Below are 27,651 nucleotides of genomic sequence, written 5' to 3'. Positions count from 1 at the left end.
TAGTCTTCCACCAATCCTGAAGCCACGTTCTTCTTCATGTAATCCAGTTTCTCAGCATACAGATTGAATAATTATGGTGTAAGGATACAGCTCTGACAAACACCTTTCCTGATTTGGAACCAACCAGTGTCCCATTGCACTGTTGGAACCACTGCTTCTTGGTTTATGTACAGGTTCCCAATGAGCACCATTAAGTATTCCGGAATTCCCGTTCTTTGCAATGTTTATCCATAATTTGTTATGATTCACACAGTCGAATGTCTTTGCACAGTCAATAAAACACAGGTGAACATCTTTCTGGTATTCTCTGTCTTCAGCCAGGATCCATCTGACATCAGTGATGATATTCCTTGTTCCACTTCCTGTTCTGAATCTGGCTTTAATTTCTGGCAGTTTCCTGTCGATGTACTGCTACAACCGCTTTTGAATTATCTTTAGCAAAATTTTACTTTTATGTGATATTAATGATATTGTTGGATAATGTCCTCATTATCTTGGGTTACCTTTCTTTGGAATTGTCACAATTACAGATCTCTTGCAGCTGATTGGCAAGGTAGCTGTCTTTCAAATTTCTCGGCATAGACAAGTGAGCACCTCCTGGGCTGCATCTGTTTGCTGAAACATCCCAATTGGTATTCCATCAATTCCTACAGCCTTGTTTTTTGCCAATGCCTTCAGTGCAGCTTGGACCCCTTCCTTCAGCACCATCAGTTCTTGATCATATGCTACCTCCTGAAATAGTTGAACATCGACCAATTCTTTTTGATACAGTGACTCTGTGTATTCCTTCCATCTGCTTTTGATGCTTCCTGGGTCATCCAATACTTTGCCCATAGAATCTTTCAAAATTGCAACTCGAGGCTTGAATTTTTTCATCAGTTCCTTCAGCTTGAGAAATCTGAACGTGTTCTATTCTTTTGTTTTTCTAACTCCAGGTCTTTGCACATTTCATTATAATACTTTACTTTGTCTTCTCGAACCGCCCATTGGTATATTCTGCTCAGCTATTTTACTCTATCATTTCTTCCATTTATTCTGCATTCAAGAGCAAGTTTCAGAGTCTTTTCTGACATCCATTTTGGTCTTTCCTTTTTTTTCCTGTCTTTTTAATGACCTTTGGCTTTATTCATGTGTGATGTCCTTGATGTCATCCCACAACTCATCTGGTCTTTGGTCATTAGTGTTCAATGTATCCTGATTGCATGTTTGATTAATTTCAAACTGCAGGAATTGATAAAAATCTTCGATTTCCTCTTCTTTGGCATTCATGGTTGGTGGGTAAATTTGAATAATAGTCATATTAATTGGTCTTCCTTGTAGGTGTATGGATATACTCATATCATTGAAAGTGTTGCACTTCAGGATAGATGTTGAAATGTTCTTTTTGATGATGACTGTGACCCCATTCCTCTTTAATTTGTCATTCCTGGCATAGTAGGCCATATGATTATCTGATTCAGAACGGCCAATACCAGTCCATTGCAGCTCACTGATGCCTAGGATATCAACCTTTATGCATCCCGTTTCAATTTTGATGACTTCCAATTTTTCTGGATTCCTATTTCATACATTCCATGTTCCAATTATTAATGGATGTTTGCAGCTGTTGCTTCTCATTTTGAGTAGTGCCACATCAGCAAATGAAGGTACCAAAAGCTCTACTTCTTTCATGTCATTAAGTTTGACTCTACTTTGAGGAGGCAGCTCTTCCCCAGTTATATTTTTAGTATCTTTGAACCTAAGGGAGCCATTTTCTGGTACTATATCAGGCAGTGTTCCACTGCCATTCAAAAAGTTTTCACTGGCCATTTTTTTTCAGAAGTATACCAACCACTAGTTCCTTCTTCCTAGTCTGTCTTAGTCTAGAAGTCCCACTGAAACCTGTCCACCATGGGTGACCCTGCTTGTGTTTGAAATACTGATGACACAGCTTCCAGCATCACAGCAGCAAGCAAACCACCATAGTACAACAAACTGACAGATGTGTGGAGTGTAATTGATGGTATATAGTAATTTAATTGGCAGTATTTTTATTTTTAAAAGTATGCAAAATACCAAAATAAAGGTACATCTTACAATAAATAACATGTTATATTTTATAGAGTGTTTTGAGGCTTTTCAACAGTTTTATAGGAAAACAATTCTTTGCCTATTATTCTGAAGAAGTTATCTACTCTTAGAGTTATTTTTTCCTGAATAAAAAATTACAGGAATATATTGGCATTCTATTCATAAATGGGTCACAAAGGCAAATTAAATCCAAAAATGTGTCAGGGAACATATATTTATTAAGCTATCTACTATTTTTCATGCACTATATTGTTTGGAAATGCTTATGATATTTTAATACCCAATTACTCCTATTGTACCAGCGTTTTTTTATACCAAAGACAAGGATAATCTATCTTTGAAAGGAGAGAGATCTTATATGACATTTTGAGACTGTGTTTGTCCCTGACAAATTCAGTAACTTAAGGCATATTAACATATTATAGAGCTGTGGTTAAAATAGAACTGTCCCTCTGACACTATTTAACTCTGACACTATTTGACACTATTTAGGAGGAGTCAAATTACAAGTGACTGCTACCCTTGGGATAGCATTTACTTCAACTCTTGTTTTTTTTATCTATTCCATGAGCTTAAAATGATATTCAAAGAAAAGTGTGTGATATTTGATAAGGTGGAAGGCAGCGTATTTATGGGGAAGAAATTTTGTGATTTTTTTATCAACATCAACAAACATAAATTGAGCCCAATTTGGATAAATATAGTTCTGTGCTCTTCAGACTGAAAAGTGTAACAGTTGGTTCTGTGTTACACTCAAGAGAAATGCAGGCTAGCAGCTGAGGAGATAGCATATGGGAGGTGATAAAAATTACTAATTTGGAAGCGTTTACAGATTTTCTTTTCCTACTCCCTGCCAAAGACTCCCGTATTTTATAGCTCATATCTCTCTACTAGCACAACTTCTTAACATATGAGGAGAGTATATATCCCCCAGGCTGGTTCCTACATGTATCTTAATCTTTTCATTGTAAAATAAAACACAGATTAAGAAAGCTGCCTGTTATGGATTGAATTTGTCCCCCCAAAATGTGTGAATTTGGCTAGTCCATGATTCCCAGTATTGTGTGATTGTCCACATTTTGTCATCTAATGTGATTTTCCTATGTATTATATATCCTACCTCTATAATGTTAATGAGATAGGATTAGTGGCAGTTGTGTTAATGAGGCAGGACTCAATATACAAGATTAGGTTGTGTTTTAAGTCAATCTCTTTTGGAATAGCAAAGAGAGAAGCGAGCAGGGAGACATGGGGACCTCTTACCACCAAGAAACAAGAGCCAGGAAAGTAGTGTGTCCTTTAGACCTGGGGTCCCTGCACTGAGAAGCCACTCCACCAGGCAAGACTGATGACAAGGACATTCTCCCAGAGGCAACAGAGAGAAGAAAGCCTTCCCCTGGAGCTGGCACCCAGAATTCAGATTTCTAGCCTCCTAGACTATGAGAGAATAAATTTCTCTTTGTTAAAGCCATCCACTTGAGGTATTTCTGTTATAGCAGCACTATATAACTAAGACACCACTCAAATAAAATATTATAAGGCAAATACTCTTGAAACCACCACCCAAATAAGAAACCAAACTTGCCAGTCCCTCTAGAAGTCCCTCTGTGTGCCCCGTCTCAATCATAATCCCATCCTTCCCTGGAAAACAACCACTGAACTGACCCCTCTACTAGTCACCTCCTTGCATTTCTGTATGGTTTTATCATCCACATGTGTAACTCTACAGACTGTAGTTTAGTTCTACCCATTTTTATATGTTGTTATATCTCTTACTTTACAGATTCTTTTGCAATCTTCTTATTTACTTATTTTTACGATTTATCTGTTGCAGAATCCAGAGTTACCCACTGTCTAGACTTTGCCTATTTTCCTACTTACGGTACAGTTCAGCATATTCTTCTAAACTCTGTTTTTACTGCAAATTGTAAACTGAGGCCAGAGGCTTGTTTGAAAGACTATACTAATGGTGCATTCTCTCACAGGAAGCACATAATATCTGGTTGTCTCTCTTTTTATGATGCTGGCAGCTATTGATGGTCGACGCCTAGATCAGGGGTGAGCAGCTCCAGGCAAGGGCCAAACGCTGCCAACCACCTGTTTGATATGGCCTGTGAACACAGCCAGGCATATTTGTTTAAGGATTTCCTATTTTTTTTTTTTATGGCTGCTTTCATGCTACAATGGCAGGATATGTGACTGCACCTCACAAAGTCTAAAATATTTATTCTCTTGGCCTCTAAAGTAACGTGTGCCAGTATCTGATCAAGATCATCAATCTTTATGTCAAAGTCTCTGTAGTCATTTTGGTTGTCAGAAGCTCATCCGCTCATAGATTCCTTAGGAAGAGCTTATGGAAACAATATTACCTGAGTTTTTTGCATGTTGATAACAGTTCTTTGTGCACTTTATGCTTAAAAGTCAATTTTTACTGATATAAAATCCTTGGATCCATTTTCTTACTTTGCACATCTTAAATATGTTGCTTTATTTTCTTCTGGGATGAAAATGTTGCTGTTGGCAAGTCTCATGATAGTATAATTTTCTTGCCTTTCCAAGTCATTGCTCTTTATATCTAGGTGCACAAAGGATTTTTGCTTTGTCTTTTAAAGTCCAATAATTTTACCAAAATATACCTTGATATTGTTTGTTCTGAGTTGATATTCTCAGATATGTGATGTACTTTTAAAATATAATTTCAAATGTTTTTATTTCAGAAAAGCATTTTTGAATGATACATTTCAGTATTTTATTCCTTTGCTATGGTTTTCATCCTCAGGAATTCCTACTGTCAGTATATTAGATATTCTTTGCCTAACTCCAATATTTGTCACTTCCTCTTTAATCCCACTATATGCCAAATACCAGCCACACATTTATCCAAGCAATAATTCTGAGATGAACTATTACCTCAGAGTTCAAACACAGGTACTTTGAATTTTGAGCCAATAATCTATCCATTGCACTTTGTAATATCCTTCTTACAAAAGATTAATAACAATAATGAACATTTGTCAAAAACTATGAGCTACACACTGCATGATGTGCTTTACGTGCTATATTTTATTTAATCCTCACAACAAGCTTGTGAGATTTAGATTTTATCCACAGATAAGGAAATAGAGACTTAGAAAGGCTGAATACTTTCCCAAGTTTCCTCAAGTGTTGAGGGACACCAGAATGGATTAGAATTTAAGTGTGAGTTATCTTCAGACCCAGATTCTTAACCAGCACTCTATCTTGTTATATAAATATGAATGTGACCTTTGTCTTCCTCTGTTAGCTATGAATCTCCAGGTTTAGTCTGACTCTGTAAATGTCCCTGTGTTCATGTACATTTTCCTAAAATTCCACTTGGATGAAGAGGACTACTCCCCAGAATAATGGGATTGTTCTTTCGGCAGACCGCGAGGGGACATGTGTTCTTGTTAGGGTCACCCGGTGTGAGACAGGGAAATAGAACAAGAAGAAAGAAGCCTGAAGAAAATAAGCACTTGACAGCTCCAGGATGAGCCCTTGGCAAACAAACGGGGTTTGCCAAGGGAAGATCTTAAACAATACAACTTGTCTCTAAAATATTTTCTGATTTTAAGTTATAGAACATCTAGTTAAGATAAGGCTTAGAAATTGTGTCAATGTTTTGATTGTTTAGCAGTATTTTTTCCCAAAATTTGATCCTGGTACCCCCTCTTTTACTAACTTGCAAATCTATAATTTCCTAATCCTTGGGAATCTACAGTTTGAAAATGTTTTCATTTCTTGTTTTGCCATCTAAGATTTCCAAAGACCATCCTGCAATTAATCTCATTAATCTCATTCCATATTTAAGGCTCTTAATTAAGAACCAGTGCTTTTTTTTTTTTTTAAGGCTTAAATTTGATTTCAAAAACGGCATCACTTAAAAGCCTAGGGATTTTTAAAAGAAATTGGACATAGATGATGTAGTATAAGCCAGTTAGTATGAAAAAGCTAACGTTTTTGGGAAAGTGGAAAAAGAGAAAAAGGCAACCTTATCTTGGTAAGAGTGATTTCTTTTTCTGTTATAGAAAGCTGGCGCAGACGTTTCACACAAGAATGAGAAGAGCTACAGGGGCTTAGCTCAAAAGGCAGACGGAACAGTACCCCCTGCTAAATGTGATTGTATCTGGCCTCATAAGCAAGGAGACGCTGAGACTGGATGCCACTGACGTGATTAATTTTCAAATAGGACAAATACAAACAGGGCAGACTGATGCTCTGATTTTCCTAATTAACTCAGATGATTCATAGTGGGTTAATAGCTAAGATTTCCACTCTCCCATCATACAGCTGGACAAGGGCTTCTTAGTGAGAAATGATCTGACAATTAAGAGGCACAGGCAAACCCCTAAGAAACCTGAATTTCAAAGCACTATGCTTTTAACGCTAGGATTATACTGTTAAATGAATGCTAGCCCTGTTCTAGCTCCACACATAGGAAGTACACAATTGAAATATTTATGTTCCTGCTTTCCAAAGGCAAAAATGGAAATGTTAATTCTGTTTTGTTAACAACTTCCACTTAATTATTCACTTAACTGACAATTATCGATGACCTGAACGTTACTGGGATCTGAGAAATATAAATATACTATTAGCTTTCATTTGTCCATATCCTGTCTAACAGACATGAAGGATTAAACTGTGTTTGAAAAAAAAAAAAAGAAAGGCAGCATCTGGATATCAGGTATCATCTGTACATTTTTTTTTTTTTTTTCATTCCTTTATCAGATCAGTAGAAGTTCTTTCTGCTAACCGCTCAAATACTGGATTTTGTTCAGAAGAACATGTGCCTGAAACCAGCATATCTGTCTTCTGGGGAGCTAGGAATGCAAAGATCCCTTTTCGTACCTTCAGAACTAACACTTTTGTTGAGAAGAAAAAGGGCCAGGCTTTGACATTTTCCAGCTTGTTATCTATTTAATTTTCCATCTGCCTCTTTGCTACTGCCTTCCAAAGGAACATCTGCTGCATATCTGAGAGAAGGGAAGGAAGATTGGATCTATGCCACCTGGGTCTGCAGTCCCCAACCTGGGCATCCAGAATAAGGGAAGGGAAGAAGATAAGCAAATGATACAAAAAATGAAATGAGGGCAGTCTGTTGAGAACAATGCTGTGTTTCCCTTTGTTGCAAAGCCCACCCTGACCTGGTAAGCTGGACGGCAGTGTTCCAACCACAAGTCTAGTATTTCCTAATTTAGACTTAATAGAGGCAGAGAGTATTTTTGAGTTGCAATGTATGCTAGAGTTTCTCTGCCTGATTTGTAAGTGAGAAAGCTGAGACCAAAGTAAACAGTTAAATAACTAAGTCTTGAAATGGACACGAAAAGAGAGAGTGGAGGGAGAAAGCAGACTGTCTTATTAGGCGGAGAGTAATTGGGAGTGTGTAGCAAGGTGTATATGGGTTTTTGTGTGAGAGACTTACTTGATTCGTAAGCTTTCACTTAAAGCACAATAAAAATTATATAAAAAAAATAACTAAATCTAGTTTGTTTGGGTTTACTGCCACATTCTAAGATTCCCTAGTGCACCTTGACTATGGCATTATCTCGTCACCATCATTCCTCTCAGTTTTGTACAACCATAAAAAAAAATTTGGGGGACAGAGCCAAATAAATCCTTTCCTTGGATGAACTTGTATCCACTACTCTTGCCTAAGACTCTAGAAAATTGGATATAGCTGGCTAGTCCCACGACCTGAAACAGTAGGTTGGCACCATTTCATTTCGTGGTAATCTGATTTTCTTTCTTAGTTCTTCCTGAGATGTTAGAGGACAAGGGCAGTAAGTAGTACCATCCATAGCCCACTAGCCTACCTAGATTAAGCTTCACAAGTACATCTGTGATGTGTGCATTGCCCTCTGTGTACATGGGTCTGTCTGAATGAATGTGCTTTTGTGGCTGAGGTGTGCTAGAGGTTAAACGCAAATGAGTTTCAGGTAAAGTAACTGTGGGAGGGGCATACACAGAGTTAGTAAACTGTTTATATATTCCAGGCCTAACCTTTTCTGTAATTCGAGACAACTACACATAATTTCCTTTGGCTTCAGAATAATACAGACATCAGGCATAATAAATACATCAAGAGGGAACTAAGCCAATTGCTGAAACGTGACTGCATTTAGGTGGTAAGGGAGAAACTACATGGTGGCATGGTCATCCATTCAAATGAAACACAACAAACCCTGAGTTAGTCACTTTCCAATTTTTTTGTCTCAGATAATTTTTTTTCCTTTCATACATATGTCTATTCAATAATTCTGCTGGGTTTTGTCTTTTTTTTTTTTAAATCTTGAGGTAGGATATTCCAGTCTTTTCTGCAGAACTTTCATTCAGCTTCTTCAGGTTGGTGGATACAGCAGTGCTGCCAGCTCCGGGGTTTCAACATGGTAGAGAACTCATCTCTTTGTTCTTCTTGTCTCTCCCTCTCTAGGATCAACCTGAGAATGACAGGCACATGGGGAAAATGATCCCTTAGTATTTTTCCAAGCCCTATTTCTAATTGCTTTATTTTTTCACCCTTAGGACTACCAAGATGCCTCTAATTTGGAACAATTTGTAACTCGATTTTTATTGAAGGAGACCTTAAATCAGCTGCAGTCTCTACAAAATTCCCTTGAATGTGCTATGGAAACTACTGAGGAGCAAACCCGTCAAGAAAGGCAAGTTACATATTTTCATATGATGTCTCTTTAGTGACTCTGTGTGTATGAACAGCCAGTTGATATACTTGGTACTTAAACTAGTGAAAACTAAAAATGAGAATTAATAGATTTCAAAAGAGTGGTACTGACCTACACTGGTACTTGAAATTATATTTGCCTCTGGAAAGACCATTCCGCTTTTTCTGTTATTGTCCATCATTCATTCAACACATTTTAATTGAGAATTCAGTAGATAGAAAAGACTTTAAAAGACACAGGGGATGGTATAAATATATTTTACATAATCTCTATTCTTAAAGAGGCTAAAACCCATTACACAAATAAGACATGAACACTAAAACTATAAAGCAAGGCGAAAAGTGATAAATACCATAGAAAAAGGGAAATAAATTTCCAAGAGATTTTTTCAGAAGAGTAAAAGATTACATATGGATAGAGAGATGAAAGTTGCTTTTATGGAGTTTCCCTATAACATTTGAGCTCATCTTGCAAACGGGTATACTTCGAAAATGTGTAAATGATGGGAAAGAGCCTTGCAGGCTAAGTGAATCTGAATATATTGGGGAGACTTGAGAATTAAGTAAGCCTAATTATTTAAGATAATAAAGAAAAACGAATGATGGGGAAAGATTTCAAAATTCAATTAGTACCCTTGAGAAGACAAGTAATAATATTATAATAGCTATTTTTTTATATATAACTAAAGGTACTATTGCCAGAGGGAAACCTAAATTAGAAATGTGTAAAGGAAACATCAAAATAATTCCAACCAACAGTTGACACTTTCTTGAGTTATCATTGTTTATACTTTGCAAACTAGAGAAGGGCTTGGCAAAACTCTTGCTTGTGCTACCAGGTTTTGTTGGCTGATTCATATATATCTATTAACCTAGAGATACGACTTATTATCTCTTCCATATAAAATTAAGGAGAACCACACAGTAAGTTTTCTGAACAGGCTAATAATAGACTACTCTGTAGGCCAATTTTTCTAAACAAACATACGGATACATTAGTCTAATGCCATCTCAAGAAAATTAGTATAAGGACATCTCAGCCGTGTGTTTACAATGTCAAAATGAGTGAGCGCCATCAAACTCTAACAAAAAAGCCAGTAATTCCAGGGCTAATGAGCTCGTGCAGCCAATGCACACAGGGGTGCATTCTTCAATAGATTTACGCATCATTCTTCACATTATAGACTTCCTATTTCCCCTGCATTGTGTGATTCCATATCAAACGGCAAAGCGTAACAATTATCTTTAGAAAAGCAACAGCCCAGCTCCTCAAATTTGAGCAGAGAAAAGTAGAATGTCTTGAAACACAATGAAATTGATTTCACGTTCTTAATGAGAAAATAAGGCCTGTTGTTTCTTTTCATTAGGTTTTCTGGAACTAAAGTGGATTCTCCCTTTTTAGAATCCGTCATTTGCCACCTAAGAGGCTGTGGGAGGGCTCTGTTCAGCTTCTTCACGCGTGCTTTTGTTTCTTTCTCTAGTGGCCTCCTGCAAACTTGTGTTCCTCATTCACCACCACATAGTGAATTTTTAATGAAAAACTGTTCTTTGGTTAGGTCACCAGCTGGCCCTGAACTCTTGTGATTGCTGCCAACAACTGCCACAGCTGTGTTTTTTGGGAAGGAGCATGATAATACAGAGTGTAAGGAAAGTGGGAGGCACCAGAGGATTGCTGAATCTTCTATTCCCAGGCTTCTGGCTCAAAAATAGTTTGGAAAAATGGGAAATATTACATGTCTCAGGTCAGTTTGGGGAATGCTATTGTGTAGCACCCAGGGAGGCCCCAATATTGCCCCAAATCACTGATACAACTCCCTGAAAGCTTTCTGAAGAAAATACACAGACAAGGACATAGAACATAAGGTAGCACTATGGGTTTATACCCTTAATGTCCAGTGTGGAGTCTCTAGCAAGCAGACTGACACACGTGACATAGGCCCAAACCTAAAGAGGCTGCGTCTCCTCTCCCAAGGCTTGTCTTACCATCAGGTGGACTCCAGAACCCAAGTCAGGAGAGCTCCAGGCCCCTCACCAGTGGAGAAAAGTCAGGGAGAAAAAAAAATGGCTGAACTTGCTTTCACCAGGCTTACCCTTGAATCAGGCCCTGAGTCAGCCATTCCTTTGCTCAACTGGAGAAAGAAAGAAGAACTTAGAGTGTATTACAGATTCCTAGAGCTGCTGTAACAAATTACCTCAAACCTCGTGACTTAAAACAACAGAAATTTATTTTCTCACAGTTCTGGAAGCTGGGCATCCTAATTCAGGGTGTTGGGTGGAGGCAGGGGGAGGCATGTTCTCTCTGCAGGCTTTAGTGAAGGATCCCTCCTTGCCTGTTCTAGCTTCTGGTGGTCCTAGGCGTTCCTTGGCTTGTGGCTCATAGCAGCATTATTCAAAAACTAAAAACTACCCGAATTCCTGTCAATGAGAAAATGGATAAATATGTCATGACATATTCAAGCACTGGAGTACTATTCAGCAGTGACAATAAGCCTTCTACAGTTGCACACAACTAGATGAATGAATGTCATACCCCAAAAACATATTGAGTAAAAGAAGCCAGACACGTAATAAAATGTATTGTTTGTATCCATTTACTATAAAGCACAAAAATAGGCAAAACTAATCTATGCTGTTCTAAGCAGGATAAAGATGATCCTCAGTGAATAATGACTAGAAGGGAGCACGAGGGGAGTGCCTAGAGTGACCCCTCATGGTGTTCTTTTTCTTGACCTGGGTGCTGGCTGCCTTGGTGTGTGTTGTTTATAAACATTCATTGAGCAGTGCAATTCTGATATGTGTATATGTATGTTCATATACAGTGATTACTATAAGTCTGTACAAATTGTTAAAGATATCATTTGCTTAAAAACATCCCACTGAAGTAAACCACAGAGGTTGTATCCCCATTTTACAGATGAAACGGAAAAGTTAAATTTCAGTACTTGCCCTGGGTCACTCAGCCACTCAGTAAAAGACATTCTGTAAAAGCAAATCTTCTAACCATAACTACAGTCTCTTTCTCATGACATTAAACAAGAGATCAGTGAGGAAGCCTCATGGAGGACAAGACTTGAACTGAACCTTTAGAGCGGATTCGGATAGCAGAAGGATATTCTCTGGAAGGAGAGAATATCCTTTCAGATATATATCCTGACTCACCCTACATACTCATGCCTTCTTATCTGGCTAACTCCCTTTAGTTAATTTGGTCACCGTTTGGACATTACTTTCTCTGGGAAGCTTTCCCTGCTCCCAAAACAGGATTAGATACCTCTGACTCCATCACCACATATTCCTATAGTAAACCAGTTGCCATCAAGTCAGCTCCAACTTGTGGCAACCTCATGTGTGTCAGAGTAAAACTGTGCTCCATAAAGTTGTCAATGGCTGATTTTTCAGAAATAGATCCCGAGGACTTTCTTCCAAGGCACCTCTGGGGACTTCCATCCTTTTGGTTGTCAGCTGAGCACATTAACTATTTGAACTCCATAGGAACTCCAACTCCTATACTAAAAAAAAAAAAAAAACTACCCTCTACTTAATATCTATTTACAATTTCAGCCCTTTTTTATAACCTCATTAGACTTTGAATTCTTGATGACAGGAACTTTGCTTTATTCGCTTCTACATGGCACAACTACATATTAAAAATATAAGATTGAATGAATGAAAGGGAATTCCAGGAATCCCTATCAGGGAGCTGGGGGTGAGGACTTGGGATAGTGAGGAGAACAGCCTAACTGACATCTGGAATTGTGAAAGGTCTTAAAACCTGCACAGATGGCTTTAGACTTAAACCTATCAAAGTTTTTCATTGGTGGTTGCAAATAGGGGAGCAACATAAAGCAAAGAAAGTTTAAGGAAAATTAGCCAAACAAAGGTATGCAGTACAGATTTAGGGAAGGGGAGAGTAAGCTCAGCAAGGAAAGGTCAAATCAGTGTATCCAAAAATCTCATCAGATTTTTATAAAGAAAGAGTACATGATGCCGTACATAGTCAAGAGTTACAACCCACAGATATCATTAAAATTCCCAGGCTTGTAATAATTTACTTCTCCTTTGGCATCAACATTACTTTGGAGTTTAATATTCGTGAAACCTGGGGATACAGAAGTTCCTCAGAATGTAACAAATTTTCAGAAGTCATCTATTCCATTTATCAACCCCAGGGTAGAATTGCACAGTGTCATTCATCCTGCAGTAATGAATTAGACACGCCATGTTGGGCAAAATGTCTGTGTTTATTCATGTGAAAATGGCCATTTCAGAGAGAAGGGATGCATACAACTGGAGTGCCACACAGGTGAGATTTTCAGATGGCATCCTACAACACTCTGTATCTGCCCCGGCAAACTGGCTGAATGGAAGCCACTTTAATTCCATGTCTAATGAAAGTACCTAATAGCCAATGACAAGAATAATCATTTCTTTATACTAAAGACTCCTTCTCTAGGACCCATGTCCTCTTACATAAACCTCTTTTCCTCACAAACCAGATTTCAGGGAATGTAGTTTAATTATACATGGATTTCATTTTTATAATGGAGTCTTCAAATTTGCTGTTATTTTGCAATGTTCTTCTATATCCAGGGATATGACTGATTCCTCCTGGGCTTAAAACTTACTTTCTTGTTTTCATAATTGTTCATTATAGCAGTAAGGAAAAGCTTTAATTTTGCCTACAAGTGATTATAAAAGTTCAGACAGTTTATAATTCCTTAGCTTAAACATAGAGAAGGATAGCTTTAATGACCTAGACCTGTGACCACCAAAGCTTCTTGAAAGTTAATTTTTTTTAAAATGTGTATTTTGTCGATATCGGTGAAAATATACACAGCAAAAATCACCAAGGCAGCTGTTTTACATGTACAATTCAGTTACATTGATTACATTCTTCGAGTTGTGCAACCATTCTCACCCTCCTTTTCTGAGTTTTCCCTCCTTAATAGACTCACTGCCCGCTAAGGTTCCTATCTAATCTTTCGAGTTGCTGTTGTCACTTTGATCCCACATAGATAGTTCTTAAAAAAGCATAATGCTCAAGGTAGACATTTTTTACTAGTCAAGCTACACTATTATTTGGGTTTAAGAAGACTCGAGGGGATATTTTTGGTTTAAGGTTTAAAGATTCTCTTAGGGCAGTAGTTTCAGGGGTTCATCCAGCCTCCATTGCTTCAGAAAGTCTGGAATCAGTGAGAATTGGAAATTCTGTTCTGCATTTTCCCCTTTTTGATCAGGATTCTTCTGTAGAATCTTTGATCAAAATGTTCAGTATGTAAAGTTAACTTTTTGATACTATAAGAAAATTCCTGGGGAGGTCTAATTAAAGATTGGAGATTAAACCTGTGATTTCTTCTGCTGTCTCCCTAAACCCTTCAAAACTGACAATACAAGTGCCTAAGTAAAAGAAAGCACAAACTCACAAAGATAAGAAGGATGGAGGAAGACTCAACAGGAACAAAAACTTGGAACCTGGAAAGAATGTGGATCTAGTGGCATTTAGAAGATCTAAGAAAGATTTGATTTAGACGATCTAAGAAAACTAAAACTTAAGCAGGCAATGTAGGAAGCCAAGGCACAATCTATTTGGTATCATACAGATCTCAAAAAGGGTCAGGAAATTGCCTGTACAATGTGTAACTGATAGTGGGAATGAAGGTAATTGAAAGATGTTTAGAAAGTGTTAAGTCCCCAGAGCCCCTGGCCCGCCCAATGCAGCATTGTGACTGCCCCTCCTCTATACTTGGGGAGGTCTACAGTATACTCTCTGGAGAAAATGAACAGAGGTACTATGGCTGGGGTATACCTGGCATAACTGGGGTGAGGGTGCCATACTGAAAAAGGAGAAGTTAAATGAAGGTCACTATATGTGACAGTGAGATTTGATACACCCTTTGCAACAGTCTAAGGAGCCCTGGTGATAGAGCAGTTAAGCACTCACCTGCTAACTGGAAGGTCAGCAGTTTGAACCCACCAGCCGTTTCATGGGAGAAAGATATGGTAGTCTGCCTTCGTAAAGATCACAGCCTTGGAAACCCTATGGGCCAGCCCTAATCTGTCCTATGGGGTTTCTAGGAGTCGGAATCAACTCAATGGCAATGGGTTTTGGTTTTGCAGCACTCTGCTCCCAGAGCACTGGCAGCCAGCCTTATACCATAGTGTTGGGCGATGCTTCTCTGAGGGATATTATAAGGCCAAGAGAAAAGACTTAAAGATACCAATAGTTGAGGTCCCCCAGTGATCAGGCCCAGCTATTCCACTCTACAATGGAGGCTGTGAGTTGACAATCCCCACCATACACACAGAGGTTTGATTCAGCTTTGTACTTCCTCCCTCTGAAATACAAGGGCCAAACAAAGACCACCAGGTATTTGAGAAAAGCCTCTAACGTGAGAGGCAGAGAACAAATCACACAGAACAAAAGAAATAAATGACCCAGGGAGTAGAAGAAAGTTTCCAAAAGAAAATCATCAGTAACTTCAGAAAGCTAAGAAAAGGTATTGCATTTATGAATAAAGCACAGGGTGCTATTTAAAAATTCAAAGCACACAAAAAGCTCTTAGAGATTACAAGCATGACTGCAGAAATAAAAACTTCTGATAAAAATTTGGAGATAAAAGCATGATGAAATTGTCACAAACAGATAAAGATGAAAAATAGGGAAGAAAAAATAAGAAAACTAGAGGATCAGTTCCAGGGATTCAATAATTGAAAAAACAGCTCTGAAAAGAGAAAAAAGGGGATAATTATAAAAGCAATAATTCAAGAAAATTGAAGGACATGGATTTCCAGATTTATAGAACAGACCAAGAGCCCATTGCAATGAATAATGAAAGCCCAACACCAAGGCATGCCAGCATAAAATTAAAAAATACTGGTGACGAAGAGAAGTAACTAAAATCTTCCAGCAAGAAGATACAAAGGATCAAGAAAAAACACTGGATTTTTTCAATAGCGACACTGAAAGCTAGAAGTCAATGGTGGAATTCCTTCAAAATTCTGAAAGAAAATGATTTGCAACCTAGAATTCTTTACAAAACCATCAGTTGAGATAGGAGGATAAAATAAAGATGTGTTGATACGGCTTCGATATCTCACGAATTTTAAACTTCTCATGGTGCACCATTTCTTATGAAGCAATTAGTCCCTGGGTGGCACAAATGGCTAAGCACTCAGCTGCTAATCAAAAGGTTGGAGGTTCAATATCACCCAGAGGCACCTTGTGAGAAAGTCCTGGTGACATATTTCCAAAAGATCACAGCCACTGAAAACCCTATGGAACACAGTTCTCCTCTGCTATACATGGCGACCCCATGAGTCAAAGTCAACTCAATGGCAACTGATTTGGTTTTCCACCAAGACAAAGGAGTAAGCTAAGAGAAAAATGGAATCCAGTTAAAAAGAAGAGATCCAACACAGGCGGGAATGCTGATAATAAAGGAAGTTTTTTGATAAGTAAATTAATACTAGATTCAGCTGCGTATAAGAAAAAACAAGTAACAATGGATTAAACACATAAGGGTTTATTATCTCCTACTAAAGAAGTCTGGTGGTGGCCAGTCTAAAGCAAGTATGACTGCTCTACAAATTTATCATGGACCTTTTGTCTTCTTCACATCTTAAGTGCATGTGTCTATTCTCAAGGTAACTTCATAGTCCAAGATGGTTATTGGAATTCCAGCTATCAGGTTCGCTTTCCAACCAAGAAAAAATAAATAAATAGAGACAAAGGACTTGGCTCCAGCTGAATCAGGTCATTTTGAACAGCCTTCCTGGGCCTTCTTTATAGCACACACTTTTATCATTGGCCTGAGCTTTCCATATTGGGAAGTTAATAGACAAGGCATAGAACTGAAAAGTAAAGAAATAGCAATTTCAGCATGTTATAACAAATATGAACGTAAATACCAAAATAAATACCTGTTAAAAAGTGTTTTCTCTACTCAAATTCTTAGAAAGTCCAGACTTACTGGACCGGTTGAGACTGGAGTATGCACTGAGATACCCTTTAAACCTTGAACCAAAACTATACCCTGCGGCCACTTTTTAGCTAGATAACAGATTGGCTCATAAAATAAAGAATATCACCCATGAGTATTCTGCTCCATTTAAAAAACCATCTTGATGAGACCAAACAATCAATTACTGTAAAGCAAAGATGGAAGGGTAAGGAGGCAGGGAAACTAGATTATTGGAAATGCAACAGCCAGAACAAAAATAATGAGAGCATTGACACATTGTGAAAAATGTAACCAACGGCAGGAGATCAGTGGGATGCAGACCCCAAGTTCTCATAAAAAGACCAGACTTAATGGTCTGACTGAGACTAGAGGAATCCCGGCGGTCATGGTCCCCAAACCTTCTGTTGGCCCAGGACAGGAACCATTCCCAAAGACAACTCATCAGACATGGAAGGGACTGGACAATGGGTAGGAGAGAGATGCTGATGAAGAGTGAGCTACTTGTATCAGATGGACACTTGAGACTGTGTTGGCATCTCCTGTCTGGAGGGGAGATAGGAGGGTAGAGAGGGTTAGAAACTGGCAAAATTGTCACGAAAGGAGAGACTGGAAGGAGGGAGCGGGCTGACTCGTTAGGGGGAGAGTAAGTGGGAGTATGGAGTAAGGTGTATATAAGCTTATATGTGACAGACTGACTAGATTTGTAAACGTTCACTTAAGGCTCAGTAAAAAATATTTAAAAAAATGTAACCAATGTCACTGAACAATTTGTGTAGAAATTGTTAAATGGGAATCTAATATACTGTGTGAACTTTCACCAAAAACACAGTAAAATATTATTAAAAAAAAAAAAGTATTCCCTATGTGGGTGATGGGAGGGAGGCATGGCATGGTATGGGGGTAGAGGGGAGGGATTCCCTGTTTGTTGAAATAAACTTTCTGTAAATATTATTTTTAGAATTTTAAAAAAATATATGAATGTATAGCTTTGATTTTTCAAATTGAATTAAAAAGAAAACTTCACAGGTGTTCTCAAACTAAACAAAACAGCGGCATACACATAAATGTTTTTTCCATTGGTAGTTTCCAACAAAAGGAGGATGTTTTCCTTATAATACAGGCTAAGGTACAGTTTTTAGTCTGACTTGTTAATTTTAAGAAAAAAGAAAGCCCACGATTCTCTTCCTCATATTCACAGAGTTCCCAATTCACTAAGGGCTTTGGGGCATATTTGCAAGCAGCTGTAACTCCCATAGTTTTCTTTCCACTGCACTAGAAAATATTTGTGACTGAAGCTTGAAGAGCTGTTCCTTAAGGCAATAGACTGAAGCCCTGACATTGAGGTTAAATGCTATCTCTTTTGTTCAAGGCAAGGGCCAACCAAGCCGGAAGTCCTGTCTATTCAATGGCCTGGAAAACGATCGAGCCGCCGAGTCCAGAGACACAACAGCTTCTCCCCCAACAGCCCTCAGTTTAATATCAGTGGTCCAGGTAATTTGTATTTTCATTCTGATTTATTTAAAAACAAAAAAAAAGCATAGCACCTAAAGCAGCAGTAGTAACAGAATGAAACTGAAGCTGTAAAGAACACAAGGTCTTAAGTGCTGGGGTGATAATCCTGTCCGTCAGTTCTGCCAGAACCCTTGCAGTTGTGCAGGGTGAAGAGGAAGAAAGTGTCTCTATTAGCAAATACGTGAAAGATAGGCCGTGTGGAAATCCCGTTCTTAGGAAAGCAAAAGCTTTACCTTATTATGCTCTAGATCCCTAGTTCTATTTAGGAAAAGAATCCCTGTTTCCTTTCACGATTGGATTAAAGTCATAGCTGAGGTTTTTAAAGTATGTCATGAAACATAGAGGAGCCCGTTCGGCGCAGTGGGTAAGCACTGGACTGCTAACCTAGAGGTTGGTGGTTCAAACCCACCAGCCACCAGAGAGAAAGATGTGGCAATCTGCTTCCGTAAAGATTACAGCTTGGAGAGCCTATGGGGCAGTTCTGTTCTGTCCTATAGGGGTCGCTATGTGTTGGAATCAACTCTGTAACCACAGGTTTGGTTTTCTGGTTAATGTAACATAAGATATGTTGAACTTAACCTTTACTAATAATTCTTAGGTTATTAAATTTTTAACCATTATCACTTATAATAATTATTTTAAAATAAATTTGAAATATGCAAACTCATATTGCTAAATATCAGTCTCTTTATAAAGTATACATATATATGTGCATGCATATATATAGCTATATCACTTGAGCATGTCATTTTAGCACAAATGAATCTTTAAATATGCAACATTTAAGAATATCAAAATACTAACTATAGCCTGTATTTACATAGACTGTACTTGCAAGATTTCAAAGTACTTTCTTGAACACTGTCTTATTTTATCACAACAGCTGATAAAATGGTGGCATAGTGCTTAAGAGCTACTAACCAAAAGATCAGCAGTTCCAATCCACCGGCTGTTCTTTAAAAACCCTATGGGGCAGTTCTGCTCTGTCCTGTAGGGTCACTATGAGTCAGAATTGACTTAACAGCAACAAGTTTTTTTTTTTTTTTCATGTCCCACTGAAGACCAGAACAGTGATTTGTCCACACTATTTGTCCACTTTTATTGTGAAACACATAACCTCAGATCTTAGAGGCTTAAAACTACAAACATTCTCTCTATCTCTCTCGTGGGTCTATGGTTGATTGCGATTGAGTGATCTCAGCTAAACTTGGTTCAGGCTGTTGGTTGGGTTCAGATCTACTCCTGCATATCCTGCTTGTGGGATCACTGACCACAGAAGCATTTACTCCTCCTAGCGGGGTAGTGGGTGTCAGAAGCACAACCCAAATCACACAAGCACGTTTAAATCCACTGCATGCATCTCCTCTGCTCACTTTCTAATGGCCAGATGAGTCACATGGTCAAACCCAGTAACAATGGGGAGAGGAAATGTACTCCACCCTCTGTAGTAGGGGGTACTGCAAAGTCACAGGGGAAGAAGCGTCTACATATGATTCTATAACAGGAAGAAAGTGAAGAATTGGGAACAATAATACAGTCTACCACATGTGACTAGAAAATGACAATGCTAGGCTCCTGAAGCAAAATCTAGAGTGTTCTTTCTACTCTAATCAGTTAGAAACAATATTCAATCCCAAATATCCTTCCAAGGGCCTTTGATGTGACCAAAACAAACAAAAAACCCACTGCCATCAAGTTGAGTATGACTCATAGCAACCCTGTAGGACAGAGTAGAACTGCCCCAGAGGGTTTCCAAGGAGTGCCTGGTGGATTCCAACTACTGACCTTTTTTGGTTAACAGTTGTAGCTCTTAACCACTGCACCGCCAGGGCTGCTTTGATGTGTCTTTGATGTGATCCTTTGATCCTTTGATAGCCACCTTAAATCCTTTAAGGAACAACCAGAATCAAAATATGTTAACTAATTTGTGAATTAAAAAATGTGCATAAATTTGTTTATACAGGTAGCCCAGACTTAGGATGGGCTTCTGTTCCAAGGACTAGTCATAAATTGGTTTTTTTAATTTTCATTATTACTGCCTTTTATTATCAGTATCTTTATACATCTGATCTTTGTTTTCTGTGGTTGGAAACATTACATATAAATATCACTAGTTACATGCCACAGCATTGTATGTAATACATATTACTGATAAACCCAAACCCACTGCCATCGAGTCAATCTCAACTCATAGTGACCCTATAGGAAAGAGTAGAATTGCCCCATAGGGTTTCCAAGGAGCACCTAGTAGATTCGAACTGCTGGCCTTTTGGTTAGCAGCCAAACTCTTAACTACTATACCATCAGGGTTTCCTATATTACTAATAATAAATGTAAAAAAAAAAAACTACGGCCCTAAGTGTGGTTTGTCGTAACTCAAATATTTTGTACATCAGGGACTACCTGTACATTTATAATATATTTTCCTAAAGCAGCCCGTTTCTCCTTTTTTGCAGTCACTTCTTTGTGGCTGTTTGCATCATAATTCATTTGGTGAGTTTTGAGAGGTGCTTGCCCCCAAAAGGCAGGTGGAGAAGTGAATTCTGATGTAAAGCACTACTCACTGTGATTTAAGTTTTGCCTTCATTGCACTGAAAGGTAAAGCAAGGCTTTGTAGTCTTGAATTCAATCACATCACCATAACAAGAAATATTAAGTCATATTATTTCAGCGAATGCCTGTTGAAAGCATTTTGGGTAAGCTGCAGTGAGGATTCACAAGGATGCCAGGATGTTTGTTCAGGGGCTCAGCCCACAACTCTTCTGTTTGCACTTTTGCCTGATAATAACACCGACAATAATAGCAGGAGAATTTATATAGCGTTTAATATGGTGGTAGGCACCGCTGTGTGTCTATATATATTTATGTTTACACTTGTATTTATATTCTCATTTAATTTATATTTGTTTTATATATAAATGTATGTTGTTGTTATTGTGTGCCATTGATCAATTCTGACTCATAATGGCCCTATAGGACAGAGTAGAACTGCCTCATAGGGTTCCCTAGGCTGTAATCTTTACAGAAGCAGATCTCTGGGTTTTTTCTCCCTTGGAGCAGCTGGGTGGGTTCCAAACTTTCAGTTAGCAGCCTAGTGATTAACCATTCCGTCACCAGGGCTCCTTTATACACATGTACCACCCTCAAGGGGTGGTAAAAATAGCTCAGCAGAATCTGTTCTTTTGAATAGCAAAGGCCAGTACAGGCAACAGCATAAAACACAGGCTTGTGAAAATGAACCTGCTGGGATGGGTGTATGGAAATCAGTACTTAGAAAGTATTCATGTGAATATGTTTTAAAAAATGTGTGAACTAGACAATGACACTGTACTCTTCCTTCAGGGTAAGAGGAGAGCTCTGAGATATCTAACATGTCTGCTCTGTCTAGAGTTAACATATCACCCTCATAATTTTCTGTCCTACAAGGTTTATTAGAAGAAGACAACCAGTGGATGACCCAGATAAATAGACTCCAGAAATTAATTGATAGGCTGGAGAAGAAGGTGGGTGCTTCCTTTTCTTTTCTCTCTGATGTTTCAACAGTTTCTGGCCCTATATTCCTCATTGCCCCAATATCCATGAATGTTGCATGGATACAGTAACAGCCAGGATCCCAGCTATCCTGCAGATGGCTGCTTGGCAGTTATGTGATTTTGTTTGTTAAAGTGCATATAGAAAGAAGCTCATGTTAGTTCTCCCCTCCCCTCTCAGTTATGTTTAAAATAAGATGTGGGATTGAAAGTTAAACACATCTACTGTGCTGCCTGACCCTTAGGTTGTCAGTGGCCTAGGTGGCAGTGTGCTTGAATGATGCTAATGACAGCTCTTAGGGACAACCTGGTTGAAGTCTTGGAAATACTCCAAACTGTTTCTGGGAAGTGGCTGTGTGATATTCTAAAATATGAGATTGCATTCTCAACTTTTAGAAATTAGCATATTAACATGATTTTTGCCATTAAAGCTCCTCGGTGAATGAGCATGTTGGGATGTGAAGAAAAGTTCTTCAAAACTCTATTTTATGTTTCTAGTCATTTTCTGTGTATTTTTATTGAGTAAATCAATCAGTAGCAAATACTCCTGTTATTATAGTGATATTCCCCCTGTACAGCTTTGATATTAGGGGCAGCCTTTGCCAATCAACAAAAAATATGTTTTTTCTACATGCCAAGGAAGGCACATTTATGTTTGAGATGGTGTCACTGACTTTGTAGAACTTAGAGTCTACCTTTAAAGATAAAGTATATTTCTTTTTTTTTTTTTTAATTTATTAACATATTTTTGAAAATGTGGTCTCATGGAACCGGGTTCATTCTTTATGCTCTGTAAATCCTTGCTGACTGACTGAGACATGCCAAAGGAGTGGAACAGGTGCTAGAATCTATAGATGTTCACTTGAGGGAGTGATCACTGTGAGCAGGGGTGCTCAGTAAGGACCTCATGTGAGCAGGGGTGGTCAGTAAGGACCTCATGTGAGCAAGGGTGCTCAGTAAGGACCTCATGTGGCAGGAAAAGCATAAGCTGAGCCTTAAAAATGATGACTTAATTAGAAATTTTCAATGTGCAAGCAACCAAAATTATCTCTATAATTTAATCAAAAAAGAGTCTCTCTCTGGAAGAATATGGGAGTGTTTACAGTATCATCAGACAGTCTGGAGAACTGGATTAAGGAATGGGAAGAAGATAGATAACTCCAGAGATCTAGGTAGCAAGAAATACTTGGCCATCTCTCAGGTTGCCTCGCCTGGAGTAAATGAGTTCCAACCATTTCCAGTGTATTGGCATTCTGCTGAAAATTCTACTTCCCAGGAGGGAGAGCCTGGTTAGACTAGCTAGGGTCACAGCTAGGGGAGGAGAAAACACCTTGATTAATAATTCCAGAGGACTGTATCAAAAGGAGAAGAGACACTTCCCGGAAAGGAAAATGTAATGTCATGAACATTGAAATAAATGCTGGTCAGGTAATGAACGAATATATGCCATGGAAAAGTAAAATTTGAGTATGCAAAGAGCAGCTGGAGAGGACTTTGGCTGGAGTAAAGGTTAAGTAGACCAGCCTGGTGAGAAGCTCTTATTTAGGGAAGTACCAAAAAATAAGATTATACAGACAGATGGGGGCCAGGTTAAGGGACAAAGGGATTTGGACTTGTCTTCAGAGACAACAAGAGGCATTTATTATTTTTCAACAGGTAAGTGACATAATTAAAGAGATCTATTTTTTTTTATTAAACAGGGCAGCAGGAATGCAAAATGGATCCAAATAAGAGTAGGCTCAGAGTCACCAAAGCCAGTTCAGAAAAAGGCATTAAAAGATCATATTTATAGACCTGAACCTACTGGGATCAGGTATTGCAACCGATGGGCCTGGACTAATGAGTGAGAAGAAAATGGCTGATTTGAAAAGACTTGAAGCAAAAGTCAACAGGCCCACTGAATTGGTATAGTGGGTGAAGGACAAGGGAAACTCACATAGGAGTTGAATTATATATAGTATACATACAGGAAAGAGAGTGACGATTTGTGAGGTGAGGTGAGAAAATGAACTGCTGTTGTAGATGTCTGAGTTTCAAGGTACAATAGGACCCTTAGGCAGCAATATCCAGTCAGATTTTAGCAGAAGAGATGCCTGGCCAACCAATTAAGGTCTTAAGAGCCATCTTCAGAAAGATAAAACCTCAGGTCCGGAGAATGGGTAAGGTCTCTGAAAAGGAGATTCTGTAGAAAGAAGAACCAAGTCCAAAGGAAGCAACCTTGAAGAGTTTCGGTTCCTCTGCCATCGAGACTTCATTTGTTAAATTTACGCTGACCACATGCAGGGGCAAATACTTAACAAAAAGCTTGCTGAAAATCAGCTTTCCTCCTTCCTTATTTTATTAATACATAATCTGAGACTAGAAAGATTTTGCATAGGCAAAATTGTGGCTATGGAAATTAGTTTTTCAGTGTTGGAAGGCCTCAAAATGAAAATCTATATGAAAATCAAACTTTGTTAAAACATAAGGATTTAGTCATTAAGTTTAGATTGAACCTCTTTTAAAAATGGTTTTGGAGCTCTTGGCAGACCTGTCTTTATTTGGTGTCTTAAATTTATATAGTTATTTTTAAAGGAATGGCTCAAACTTAGGTGAAACATTTTTTCCAACTTCACATCAAATAAAGCATCATCATGTCTCTTTATTTCCTAGACTTTTTTCTCCCTTCCTATGAAAGGGTTTAATTTTGAGGACAGTGTCTAAGGGGTTTGCTGAAAGCACAATGTGATGGTTTTCAGCATGAGCTCCAGCTGTGTGTGGCTCAGCATGAACTGTCTAAATGAATGGAAGAACAGTGCAAGTTCAGTTTTCTTCTACAACTTATTCTATATTGTGCTGAATTGGGTTTTTAGAGAAAAACTACCCAATTACTAAACAGTGGCTAAGTGCGTGTCATCTCACCGCTTACTACCTTGTCTCCTGCAGTTGTTAGCACTGGATTTGATCTTCCCATTAAAAGGAAGTGCACCTGGGGTGAAACATATGTTATCCTTGCTCTCCATTAAGTATGTATGCTAAATCCTGGCTGCACTGTAAATCAAAGCCCAATATTAGTCATGTGGGGTGGGGGGAGATTACATGTGCAATTTCTGCAAGTTTCTTCAGGCATTCTTTTTTTTCTAGGTGTGTATTGAGGTTACATCTCATGTTTTCCTTGACCTCTGCAGAAAAAACCTTAATTTTTAAAACAAAACAACAACAACATGAAAAACCTCTTCATTCTTCACCAAGCTCTCAGTGTGTCATCAGCTCATAGAACATCCTCACTCCAAGGAATGTAATTAAGGACATCACACTCCTACAATTTGTTTTATATTTTCTCACCTTAGATCAGAGAAGGTAGGACTGAGAGTGTACCTGAGTTGGTGTCAGGGAAGGAATAGTCAAGGGGGTTACTACTGTTAACAGTTTTTATTTGTGGAGTACCTTTTGATTTTCAATTTACATCTGTAAGCATTGTATCATTTTGCCTCTACAGAAAAGCTGTTATTTAGATGGGGCATTCACCCAGCTGTTCATTTACTCAGTTAACATTTATTGTGTATTTCTGTGCCAGGTACTATTCTGGCAGTGGGAATACAGCAGTTGGCTTTTGGAGAGACAGACCAAAAAAAAAAAAAAAAAAAAAAATCCATGAAACAAGATAATTTCAGGTAGTGAAAACTGCTATGAAGAAAAAGTAGAGTAATATGATATAGGGGTATGGATAGATAGGTGGTTGGTCTGGGAAGGTCTCTTTAACAAGATTCTTTAAGGAGGTGATATTTGAGTTGATGTGTGAAAGACAAGAAAGAGCCAGCAAAGTAAAGACCTGGGGACAGAGAACTTAAAGCAAGAGAACACTGACTTTGAAGCCCAGAGAAGTTCCACCACAAGAGGACAGCACAATAGATCTATATAGATCTGTTATTAGCAGCTTGAAGTTGTTTCAGATAGTCTGACTTTCTCTGACTCTCAATTTATTATCTATTTGAAGGAATTATTGTAAATATTCCTCACCTAGCAGAAATGCTAGGATTTATATTCACAGAATGGAGTCCTTGGAGATTACGTAATTGATTTCACTGGGGACATTAGAATTATCTGTTGGTCATCACAGAAAGTTCTAGGGACTGTTTAAGAGCCCTTCATATTTTCTGAATATCAGTAGTGGAGTTTTCAGTTACTTTCTAATTCATGTTCTTTTGGCTATACATTATGGCAGTGTCACTAATGTCTGTCATAATCTCCCAAGAAATGTAGACTTGTGGCAATACCCACAGCAAAGAAAATCAACCTGTTAAGCCTAGTTGTTCTAACTTTTATTTTTACCTCCCTTTCCTTCCCCTCTGTGCTTTGGTATGAGCCTTTCTTCACTTGACTTTGCTCTGTTTTAATGGTACCAGTGAAGTAAATGTAAAGCAATAACAAATAGAACACATCTGAAATGGCTTCTTACAACTGATAAATGGGTACCAAGAGTCTCTAGTGGGAGAGCACCATGAGAAAAATCAGAATTCTTTCATCTCCTTTTAAATAATGACATTCCTTTGGTTCAAAGTGTGCCATAAAAGAGCTACCATTCAAATATGCAGTGTTTCTTTTAATTAGCTAATTTCTGGTTTTCCCCACATTTCTTCTTCTAAACAAAGGATCTCAAACTTGAACCACTGGAAGAAGAAGTTATTGAAGGGAATACTAAATCTGTAAGTACTTTTTCTAGGTCAAATTTTTAGAAATATACTTTAAAAACATGATTTCATTTTTTCACATGAATTACAATCTCAATGAGAAAAATGAAACAGTGAGTAATACATGGCATGATTCATTTTTGCATGGGTAAGTAGGATTTTCTAAATTGTGATTTGTGGAAACTGAGTACCCATTTCACAGGGTTTTTGTGAAGGCACCTAGCATGTAATGGGAAAAAAATGAAAAGTTTATACATGTGTAAATCAGTGAGTTTTAGAATAGTTGAACAAATATGACTGGCAGAGAAGAGCAGCATTCCAAATGTATCATAAACACACCTTGTAGACCCCACTGGGCTGAAGGTTGCACCTGAGCTGAAAGCATTCAGCCCAGAGCCAGGCACCATGTAGATACTCAGAAATCATTTTTCAAAGAATAAATTGATGTCTAGAGAAAAGGGAATATTTACATCCCTATGGAAAAAAAGTTCATCCAGAGCAGTGCTGATGTACAGAGATTGAAAACAAGATGGACAGAGTGATCCTAATAGGTACCTCAAGATGCAGCAAGTTGAACCTAGTGAAAAAATTAACTAATTGAAAAACAGTACACACTTTATTATTTTACTTTATTTATAGTGTCTTCTGTAAATTGGATGTTTGCAATTACATTTAGGTGAATTTGGACTTAAAAATCTTAAAAATTTAGATTTAAAAATCTATGGAAACTCATTTTTTTCTTAATATTTTAATACCTTAACTGTGTATTTCATAGATTGTGGAGGATCACTCACATTGGCATGAAACAAAAATAGGAAATAACTTTTATTTCTGTATCGAGCACATACTTCACAGGCACTGACTATATGATAGGAGGTGAGACCTGCCCTGTGTGTCAGGCCCTGCCCACCTGTCCAAACTCGAAGCACAAAGGAGTCTTAGAGAGGAAGCTGTGGGAGATTCTTGGATAAAGCTTAGTAAGGGCCGTTAAAATTAGAATTCTATAAATACGATATAAGCCATATTTTCACTACATGTTCAGTGCTTTTATTCCTCCAAAGACAAGGATGTGGTCTGTGTTAATTCATCAGAATTCCAGAATTTTAAAGTGGTAGATTTTGGTAGGAAGGTGGAGGAGGGGGTTGTGGAGCATACTGTGATCTTGCATCTGTGTCATCTCCTGTGCCAAAACCAAACCCCTTGCCGTT

At 38.1% G+C, this 27,651-nt stretch overlaps 1 protein-coding gene across 1 annotated transcript in view; it reads left to right on the top strand.

The window, feature by feature from the left end:
* The window catches only part of NECAB1 (N-terminal EF-hand calcium binding protein 1), a 162,069-nt gene that overhangs the window by 110,614 nt on the left and 23,804 nt on the right, over positions 1-27,651 (top strand). The window contains exons 6-9 of the mRNA XM_049854509.1: positions 8,614-8,750; positions 18,101-18,222; positions 21,670-21,746; positions 26,405-26,458. Of these exons, the coding sequence (XP_049710466.1) occupies positions 8,614-8,750; positions 18,101-18,222; positions 21,670-21,746; positions 26,405-26,458 (390 nt within the window). The remainder of the gene's footprint in view (positions 1-8,613; positions 8,751-18,100; positions 18,223-21,669; positions 21,747-26,404; positions 26,459-27,651) is intronic.

This window comes from Elephas maximus, chromosome 15 (assembly GCF_024166365.1).
Source record: "Elephas maximus indicus isolate mEleMax1 chromosome 15, mEleMax1 primary haplotype, whole genome shotgun sequence".
Taxonomy (NCBI): domain Eukaryota; kingdom Metazoa; phylum Chordata; class Mammalia; order Proboscidea; family Elephantidae; genus Elephas; species Elephas maximus.
The sequence above is the reverse complement of the archived record's forward strand: the minus strand, read 5'-3'. Positions and strand labels throughout refer to the sequence as shown.